This window comes from Temnothorax longispinosus, chromosome 3 (genome assembly GCF_030848805.1).
Source record: "Temnothorax longispinosus isolate EJ_2023e chromosome 3, Tlon_JGU_v1, whole genome shotgun sequence".
Classification (NCBI taxonomy): domain Eukaryota; kingdom Metazoa; phylum Arthropoda; class Insecta; order Hymenoptera; family Formicidae; genus Temnothorax; species Temnothorax longispinosus.
In genome coordinates this window covers 19,380,318-19,391,101 of record NC_092360.1, presented here as the reverse complement: position 1 = coordinate 19,391,101, position 10,784 = coordinate 19,380,318, and the positions used below count along the sequence as shown (strand labels likewise).

The following is a 10,784-nucleotide window of genomic DNA, read 5'->3' as shown; positions in this document are numbered from 1 at the left end:
TCGATATTTGAATTCGATACACGTTTCCGGTGAATATTTAAATAATGTATTTTTCGAATTTTGATGACAACCAATAATTTACGAAATAGCCTAAACGTATACCTTATACAGCCCTACAGTATAATACAAAACAGTATAGTACAGTATAATACAAAAATAATATATATCGCGTGGTCTTTAAAGTACAGTTAATTTTAAGAAATTGATTACATAAATTTGATAAGACATAGATTAAGTTAGAATAGGATTATATAATTACAAAATTGCAACCGTATGCAGCGCTGAGCAACAATATGCTATACGTGAGTGAAATAAAATGTTGATTGAGCAATGTGCAAATTTACAATTTGCACACTTAAAAATTATGAGGAAGCAATATGCAAGTTTCTACTTGCACACTTAAAAATTATGAGGAAGCAATATGCAAGTTTTTACTTGCACACTTAAAACTATGAGGAAGCAATGTGCAAGTTTCTAATTTACACATTTTTTTATTATATTCGCAATTTTGGTCTAATGCTATTATATTCTTCAGTCTTTTTTACCCCTATTTCATATATAATTCTTTAAGACTTGGTTGATTAGTTTCTAAGTAATAGACGTTTAAAATTTCGGGAAATCCGTACATACTTAAAAGCCTTATAAAGCTAAATTTAATCAACTAAATCTTAAAGAATTGTATATAAAATAGGGGTAGAAAAGACTGAAGAATATAATAAAATTAGAAATAGACCGATATCTCAAAATTTGCGGAAGTTAAAGCAGCTACGGATATCAAATCCACACACACACACACACACACGGACATTTTTTTAAATGCAATTTTTTGACGTTTTACAACATTCGGAACACATTGGCAGCGGCAACTAAAAAAAAACTTTTTTTTACGAAAACAAAGCTTCCTCTATGAGGAAGCAAAATTATGCAATTTGTAATATGCAACTACATATCTTTTTTGCAGAGCAACAATGTGTTTTCTTTACATCATTACTGTATTATTCATACTTATCGTATTGGGGTATCATTATTATATACATTATGGAAGAAATGGGCGATTGATCAATCTTATACCAGGCCCATCAGGTTATCCGATTTTTGGGAATCTACTGCAATATATAGGCCCACGAGGTAAGTTCAAGTTTTTCATAAATTTGGATAAATTAAACGTTTTCTTTAATTTGTATACATATTACAGCCATATGCAAAAGTAGTATTTACAAACATTTCAACCGTTTAAGATATATTACTATCAATATTGTCGTATGCTAATTACTTGCAATAATTATTTACGTTTATCAATTATTTTTAACGTAATTTATTTTCTTAATTATTGAAATTGAGAAACGACAAAATATATTACACGACAATAAAGTCAACCATGTATTTTTGTATCAATGTTTATAATATATTTCTGTATATTCGTATTATATACATTTTTTTAGAGAAACAATGGAAGTTACTGATGAATCTAATTAACCAGTACTATCCTATTGTTAAACTTTGGGGATTCTTTATCCCCTTTGTATTGATTCGTCATCCGGATGATTTAAGGACGTTCACCGGCAAAATCGTTTTCTTAGAAATTTTTTTAAACTTTCAGTATATTTTTAATTAAACGCGTTTTATACGTAGGCGTTTTATTCAATGCCCCTTGCGGTACTAAAATTCGAGATATTCAGCTTCAAAGTTCCGATTATTTTTTTAAACTTTCAGTATATTTTTAATTAAACGCGTTTTATACGTAGGCGTTTTATTTAATGCCCCTTGCGGTACTAAAATTCGAGATATTCAGCTTCAAAGTTCCGATTTTTAACACGGGATCCCTATTTTGAGCTCTCTCGACACGGACATTTTAATGAATAATAAGTACAGTTTTCTTAGAATTTTTTTAAAAAAATAGTATAAGATGCCTCATATTATTAGTAACGTGTGACAATAAAGTTCGATATAGCAAGCGGTATTTATTTTTGAGAAATAGTCGTCTAAAGAACACTATCGGACATAATTTTCGTCTGCTCGGAGGCAGGAAGAGGGAGAGATCACTGCGAGACTTGGCAACGTTGCTACCGCTGCGACATATAGGTTAAGTAGAGAACGTCAAGACTTCCCCTTATGGGGAACGTTATTTAAATCAAGTTATTTAATCTTTTTTCTTTATGATTCATTATTATTTACTTTTAGAATGCTCAATAAACAAGTAGAACGTACTCATTTATGATTGGTATTGGAGAAATGGAAACGGAACAAAAATTTGCCAGATCGAGTAAAGCTGCGCGGCTAGACGAGTTTCAGACTTTTGCGCACGGAAGTAGTTGTCAACCATATCATTACTCCGTGTGTCTGAGTTGAGCACAACTGCCACCGGAGAACGTCCTTAAAGGTAATAAAATATTTAAAAAATTCAATTTTCTGTTAATGTTCTTATAGTTCATACACCAGCGATTTAGGTATTTAGGTGTGATTTTGCTTAGTTTTATTTTGCGAAAACATATTTATTTATAGTCTTATAGAGATCATAATTAAATAAGACAATTTCCAAATAAACTAATGAATTATTCACATTGCATCTAAATTAATTGAATATTTTCTATGATTTCAGACAATATTAAGCAGCACGCAGCACATCAAAAAGAACTTCTTTTATGATATTCTACGTCCATGGATGGGCAACGGTATTTTGATTAATGAAGGTAAAGTACATAATAATAATTAAAAAAATTTCTTTTAGTTACAAAAAAATTTTCTTGTCTACGAAATGTCTATTGTTTATATTTCAGGCGCGAAATGGCATTCAATACGGAGAACATTAACTCCCACATTTCATTTTAATATTTTGCAGCAACATGCTGAGATTTTGATCAAGGAGGGTGAAAACATGACAATGTCTTTGAAAAATACAGGAGGCACAGTTGTAAAAGATTTAGTACCGTTTGTTAGTGAACATACGTTGAATGCAATATGCGGTACTACATACACATTTTATTCAAAATCTAAACATGTACAATAACATTATTGTATTTTTACAAATTTTTTTTTAGAAACTTTAATGGGTACTTCTCTACGTGACCTCGATGAATTCCAGCAAAAATATCGAAAAGCTGTTCATCGGATTTGCGAACTTTTTATTTATAGGTAATTTATGAATATAATAATAAATAAATAATTATAATGAGATTATTATTTAGTAATTATGGTTTAGGTTACTGAGGCAGTGGTTGCACAACGACTGGATATTCTCGTTAACATCAAAAGGCAAAGAACAGGCAAAGATTCTAAGAATATTACATGGATTTACTAACCACGTACGTAAAAATGTTATTTTATTTTTTGTTAGTGTGGTTGGTATATTAATATTATTAAAAAAGTGTTGATTTTATATACACGTAGATTATTGCGGAAAGAAAACTGTATCATGAACGCACCAACGGTCGATTATTGAGAAGAAGTATCACATCGACAGACACAAATGACACAGAGGCGAATGGAAAACGGATCCAACTTTCATTGTTGGATCATCTAATAGCAGACAATCGAGAAGGTCGTCTAACTGATTTAGATGTCAAGGAGCAAATTGATGGTTTTATGTTTGCTGTACGTATTTCTAAATTTTCTTGTTTTATAAATTATTTGAACATATACTAATAAGGTATAATATATGTGATTACAGGGTCATGATACTACGGCGTTGAATTTAACCTATCTATTAATGCTATTAGCTGAGCATAAAGACATTCAGGTATTTATTGTTATAAATAAAATATAAATAAAAGGCACTCCTAGAAAAAAAGTTTAGTAATTTTAGTGATTCAAACAGTTATGTATTAAAGTTACAAAATATTAAATTTTTGGTTTTTTAAATAAGATTATGGTTATGTATGTACTCAATATATACATAATACTAGCTTTTAAGTCCTCTACGCGCGGAATTATATCATATAGTTCGGTGCTTATATGTCAATCAAATAGAAAATTAATAGCAAATTAACTCAAGCGTTCCGAGTATGAACATTTAGACGCAACAAACTTATTTTATATAAAATTATTTATTTATTAAATCATATTAAATTGAATAAATCACCGTTTTTCTTTTAGAATTTTACATCATCCTCATCGAGTGAAATATATACACATATTTTTAAATAAAAATGTAATTTTTCGATGTTTTAAAACATTCTGAACACATTGGTATAGAAAACTAAAAAAATGGCACCGGTTTTCAGAAAATTGGTTTATTAACAAAAAATTAAACCCATTGTTGCCATCCTCAAATAATTAGTAAAATTTTTGGACCGGTTTCAAAAAATCGGTAGATTAATCGATACATTAATTAAAAAATTAAACTCATTATCGCCATCCCCGAAAAATTAGAATAATTTTGACGGTTTCAAAAAAATTGGTCCATTAATGAATGAGTAGTTCGCAATCAGAAAAAATTAAAAAATTTTTTAAACCGCGGTTAAAAAATCGGTGTATTAATGAAAATTAAACCCATCCCCGCATAATTACAAAAATTTGGCACCAGTTTCAAGAAAATCGGCCCATTAATGAATAAATAGCTTGCGATCAGACGGACAAACATTATAATAGGGGAGACTGGGGCAAAGTCGTTACTGGGGCGGAGTCGTCATTGCAATTACCTCGAAATCTGTATATTGTGTGAACTCGCCATTAATACTGTAAATGCTACTTATGGTGCCCACGTGACACACGGAGTTTAGTGAGGTTATGTGCCATGTTGTGATTCTTATCAAGGCAAACACGTGTTTTCGGAGGTCAAAAGTAAAATTTTTTTGGCGCGTCGAAAATTTGTAATATCTTAAATATTATTGTGTCTCCGAATCTCAAAGTAAGTGATTCTAAAGAGTAATGCATGCTGAACACGAATTCAGTGAAGTTTTTTATTTTCATTAATTTCTAATATTTCATGAGCGACCAAACTTAAAACTTGTGTTCGGGGCGAAGTCGTCACCAAGCCATATCAAGGGAGGCTTCCGGCAAAAATCAAAGTCAAAGAAGCAGCAGTGGTCGGATTCTGGCGAGGACTTGGATAATATGAGAAACGTGCGAGCGTAGAGCACATAAGTGTGTGCGCTTTTCTTGTAATTATTTTTCCGCCATCGTGTTTTTAATAAATGTTCCCATTTTTCTATTAAAAAATAATTAATAAAAAATGTATCTTATCATTTTCATGATCGAAATTATGAATTTTTATTTAAAATTCAGTTCGAGAATGGAATGACGACTTCGCCCCGGCAATTTTGACATTTCAATTTTTGCACTTTTATCGTTTTTTACTCTATACCAGTTGAACAAAGCAACGTAGACCAAAAATGCCCTTATAAATTTTGTAGCCAAGGATTTACTCTTCACAACGGTATACCACATTTTACTAAAATTATTTGTTTTGTTGTTAAAAATCGGCACCGAACAAATAGTAAGGACTTCGCCCCGGTCTCCCCTACTTATTATTTCTCCAAAAATTAGAAAAATTTTGGAACAGATTAGGTTTTTTAAAACAATTGGTAATGAAAAATTATACACATTGTCGGCATCCCCGAAAAATAGACAAATTTTGGCACCGGTTTTGAGAAAATCGGTTCATTAATGAATGAGTATTTCGCGGTGAGACAGACAGACAGACAGACGTCAGGTATACTTATATATATGATATTTGCATATAACAATTTTAATTAATATTATTACTATTTACAGGATCGTGTCAGAAACGAAGTAAACACCGCTTTTCAAGAGAATGGAAAAAAATTTAATATAAAATTATTACAAAATTTAACATATTTAAATAGATGTATAAAAGAAACTTTGCGTCTATATCCAAGCGTATTTTTAATATCGCGAGTTGCTGGGAAAAACGTTAAATTACGTATGTATCTAAAATATTTATTACATGTTGCGCATGATATGTTTTTCAGTTTATAATAAAGTTATTATTATTATTTATTTATTGTATTTTGTTTATAATATATTTTTTAGAGTCATATTTAGTACCGGCGGGAACAACTGTGGTCCTTAACATATATGGAGTTCACAGGGATCCTAATTTTTGGCCAAATCCTGAGACATTTGATCCCGATAGATTTTTGCCAGAGAGGACTCAAAATCGTCATTTCTATTCTTATATACCATTTAGTGCTGGACCGCGTAATTGTTTAGGTAAACTAGGATTTTTTAAATATCTTTTTATATGATTATATTAAGTCGCAAAAAATAATACATATATCAAATTCTAGGCCAGCAATACGCCTTACTACAAATAAAGGCGTTAATAGCTCCTCTGATACAGAATTACTATTTGGAGCCCATCACTTATTTAAAGAATCTGAGGCTACAGGCTGACTTAGTACTTCGCCCAGCATGTCCACTTCGTGTAAAATTTGTCCCTGTTTGAGGCAAGTTAAGGAAACATATATATAAATCTCATTATTAATATACAACTTTTAGAATATAAATATATTGTAAATAAAGAGCACTCCGCACTGCTCGATCCACACGCGTGTATACGCACTCACGCATCGTAGGTATACGTAGGATAATGTAGGGGAGACCGGGGCTAACTCGACATCGGGGCAAACTTGACACTAGACTTTTTGCTAATTTAAATTTATCGTAGAAACTTGCCTTTCCTACTGTAAATGCGTCTTTATGTGTTAGTATTATCAACGGGATTTGATGACATTCTGAGTTATGGTGTAATTTTTAGCGCGACATAAGCGTTTTTGATGGTAAAAAGTAATTTTTCTGATCTCTCGAAAATTTCTACTTTTTCATCGAGCTTTACTCTTGCAAACCTATATTTAAGTGATTTTCATGGGAAATTTGATGCTCTATATGAACCCGATAATCGTTTTTGGATATTTTCAAAATTTTCATGTTTTTGAAGTGACAAAAGTAAAAAACGACGTCCGGGGCAAAGTCAACACCACGCTGTTTCGTCGACTCCCAATAACAAACGATGCTTGTCATGCAGCCGTATGGCTCATGACAAATGTATGCGCACGTCCAATCGCGAGTTTACCTGCATTAATTGTTTTTTAGACATGAGTTTAAATGAAGATAATTGAAAGTTCAACAATTTTGGTTCTCATTATTTTAAATGATTGTTCTAGCTATTTTATTCCGAATTTTTGTACTTTTTAAATACACAATAAACAATGTATTTTCATTTTCAGACAGTAAAAAATAAGTTCCAGATCAAATTGTGTCGATCAGACAAAGTGTTGAGTTTGCCCCGGTGGGGTGTCGAGTTTACCCCGGCATTTTTCAATTCGAAAATTTGTCTTTGCGTCACTTTTCCTTTCCTGGCGGCAAAACAAAGCGACGTACATACAGCAAAACTTTCTGAATCAATTTTGTACCTGAAGGAATACTCTTTAAATATATACCATTGAATTTGCCTAAAAATTTTAATTAAATATTAAAATTGCCTTTAAAAAAATAGTGTCGAGTTAGTCCCAGCTCTCCTACATCATGGCTGTCGCGATGAGGGTTGCGCACAATATAAAACAATAACATTATAACAACAGAAAATTAATATACTACCAACGTTATTTCTAAGTCCAAATTACAAGGAATTTTGAATTGTTGCATTAATCTTAAATAAATGTCAGAGTAACATTTGAAAAATATTTTCTGAAACGTTTTTAAAATATTTTAACAACATTAAAAAAAAAATCATATTACAAAATAATAATTTTCAAATATGTGTATAATTTTATTAAAAAACGTTTAAAAAATACACATAAAGTCAATATTTCTAAACGTTAGTTTAATGTTCTTTGCTTACTGGGTGCAGCATACTATTCATTGCACGTATGGTTAATTGAGTTCTTATCATTAATATACAACTTTTAGAATATAATAGTTACTTACTTATATATAAATATGCTGTAAATAAAGAGCACTTTGCACTGCTCGATCCACACGCGTGTATACGCAGTTATACAACGTATGTAGGATAATCGCTATGCAAGGGCCAACGGCCGAATTGTGTGTACCTGTGTGTGGGCGTTTCGCGATTGTCGGCTTACTTCATCGCCTATGTCGACATTCATAGGTGGAATCCGGATATATGGGCACGATGTGCCGTACGCGTAACGAGAGCGAGAGAAATAAACGCGAAAGAGATTCTCCAACTTCGCCGGATTAAGAATAACAAATTTTTAAACAGAATAATAAATTTCTTTCGCCAGTATATAGAAACAGTACAAAAAATAAAAATATTTTATTAAAATACATAAATTTTTCTTGTCAAAAAACTTGGCGCTGCTACACACCAGGCTGACCTAATTTTGAGGTCTAGCAGCGCCAAGTTTTTTGACAAGAAAAATTTATGTATTTTAATAAAATATTTTTATTTTTTGTACTGTTACCTCTGTAATTCTTTGCAATGCGATTAAATCTTTTAAAATACATATATAAACTTTGTATTTAAATACCTTGTATTCCCTTGTTGGGTTTAAATATTTTAATAAAATATTTGTATTTTGTACTGTTACCTCTGTGTAATTCTTCATGATTCAATTTTTTATTTTAATCGAAGAAAACCAGTAGTAATATTATACCTCGAAAAAACCTAAGTGACAAGTGGTAGACGTAATTTTTGTATCTCGAAAAATATATGTTCTCTGTAATTGGCGCTGTAATTTAAAAAGAGATATCATTTCTTTTTTGTAATTGTAATAATAGATCACTTGAAGCGCGACTCATTTTTTGATAAGGTAACGTAATTTTGTGATGTGTATCACTTGAGTAATAATTTTTTGGAAATAAAAATAATACTGCTTAGGTTTTTTCGAGATTTTTGGAGATACAAAGATTACGTCCACCACTTGTTACTTAGGTTTTTTCGAGGTATAATACTACTACTTTGTTGTTTTTTTTTAGATGAAGATACTACTGTTTAGGTTTTTCGAGATTTTTCAAGATACAAAGATTTCGTCTACCACTTGTTACTTAGATTTTTTTAAGGTATAATACTACCACTGTTTTTTTTTTTTTGAGGTAACAACATATACACTACTATGCGTGAACTTGGCGCCTTTCTTTACCTTTTTTTTAAAAAAGGTAATTTTGTACAGATATCATGCCTTTTTGTAGTATTACGCATTGTATAAACAGTATGTACAGGGTGTTATTTCGAGGTATAATACTACCACTTTGTTTTTTTCGAGGTAACAACATAATACATATATACTACTATGCGTGTACTTGGCGCATTTTTTTACCTTTTTTTACCTTTTTTTTGAAAAAGGTCATATAAGACGTCGGCGTTAGAAGTAGATAGAATAAGAAGTATCTTAATAAAAAATTTTCACATTTGGACTTTGCATCGAAATATCTCCGCTCGTAGGGCACGGAGCGGAATATTATAAGAGAAACCCCCCCCTAATTGGACCCCAAGCTATTGATCAAGCCTACTTAGAACTTGATCCGTTCACTCGTTATTGAGATCTCAACATCTCGGTACTCGCAACCCGTCGCGTCGCGTAAAAGAGTCACGGTCGGTCTCGCTCCGCGTGTACTTGGCGCGAGACTACCGTGTCTCTTGATTCTGCCGCTAGGGAATTTTTAAGTCGATTCTTATGAATCAAGCTTGAATTCGATGTCTAGGTGTCCCAGGTTGCCGATGACGAGGTCCACATAGTGCGCTTCATAGTTTTCGGTATCCAGGTGTATTAATACTTTGAATTCGATGTCCACGTGTTCCAGGTTGCCGATGACGGGTTCCAGATAGTGCGCTCTATAGTTTTCGGTGTCCAGGTGTAATAATACGTTGAATTCGATGTCTAGGTGTCCCACGTTGCCGATGACGAGGTCCACATAGTGCGCTCCGTAGTTTTCGGTGTCTCCGTGTATTAATACCTCGAATTCGATATCTACGTGTCCTACATTCAGATTTAAAGTTATTAATACACCTAAACACCGAAAACTACGAAGCACACTATGTGGACTTTGTCATCGGCAACCTGGGACATGTGGACATCGAATTCAAGGTATTAATACACATAGACACCGAAAACTACGAAGCGCACTATGTGGACCTCGTCATCGGCAACTTGGGACACCTAGACATCGAATTCAACGTACGATTACACCTGGACACCGAAAACTATGAAGCGCACTATCTGGACCTCGTCATCGGCAACCTGGGACATGTGGACATCGAATTCAAGGTATTAATACACGTAGACACCGAAAACTACGAAGCGCACTATGTGGACCTCGTCATCGGCAACCTGGGACACCTAGACATCGAATTCAACGTACGATTACACCTGGACACCGAAAACTATGAAGCGCACTGTCTGGACCTCGTCATCGGCAACCTGGGACATGTGGACATCGAATTCAAGGTATTAATACACGTAGACACCGAAAACTACGAAGCGCACTATGTGGACCTCGTCATCGGCAACCTGGGACACCTAGACATCGAATTCAACGTACGATTACACCTGGACACCGAAAACTATGAAGCGCACTATCTGGACCTCGTCATCGGCAACCTGGGACACGTAGACATCGAATTCAACGTATTATTACACCTGAACACCGAAAACTATGAAGCGCACTATCTGGATCTTGTCATCGGCAACCTGGGACATGTGGACATCGAATTCAAGGTATTAATTCACGTAGACACCGAAAACTACGGAGCGCACTATGTGGACCTCGTCATCGGCAACCTAGGACACGTAGACATCGAATTCAACATATTATTACTAGAGAGCCTCGTAGGGAGAGAGTGGCGAACTCGTCACGTGACC

The 10,784-nt window shown here is 33.2% G+C and overlaps 1 protein-coding gene across 3 annotated transcripts; it reads left to right on the top strand.

Moving 5' to 3' along the window:
- Positions 1 to 210: 210 nt before the first annotated feature.
- Positions 211 to 8,575, top strand: LOC139810170 (cytochrome P450 4C1-like). Of its 3 annotated transcripts, none has more exons than XM_071773497.1 (12): positions 211 to 302; positions 962 to 1,128; positions 1,443 to 1,570; positions 2,600 to 2,690; positions 2,778 to 2,963; positions 3,039 to 3,132; positions 3,200 to 3,302; positions 3,388 to 3,591; positions 3,668 to 3,736; positions 5,713 to 5,881; positions 5,992 to 6,171; positions 6,249 to 8,575. In XM_071773497.1, the coding sequence occupies exons 2-12, from the start codon at positions 969 to 971 to the stop codon at positions 6,404 to 6,406; spliced, it is 1,542 nt and encodes a 513-aa protein (XP_071629598.1). In that variant the 5' UTR covers positions 211 to 302; positions 962 to 968; the 3' UTR covers positions 6,407 to 8,575. The 3 variants fall into 3 exon arrangements, with proteins under 3 accessions (XP_071629598.1, XP_071629596.1, XP_071629597.1); XM_071773495.1 differs by lacking the exons at positions 211 to 302; positions 962 to 1,128; positions 1,443 to 1,570 and adding exons at positions 1,749 to 2,082; positions 2,182 to 2,380 and having other exon boundaries at positions 6,249 to 6,407; positions 7,188 to 8,573; XM_071773496.1 differs by lacking the exons at positions 211 to 302; positions 962 to 1,128; positions 1,443 to 1,570 and adding exons at positions 1,749 to 2,082; positions 2,202 to 2,380 and having other exon boundaries at positions 6,249 to 8,574.
- Positions 8,576 to 10,784: the final 2,209 nt, after the last annotated feature.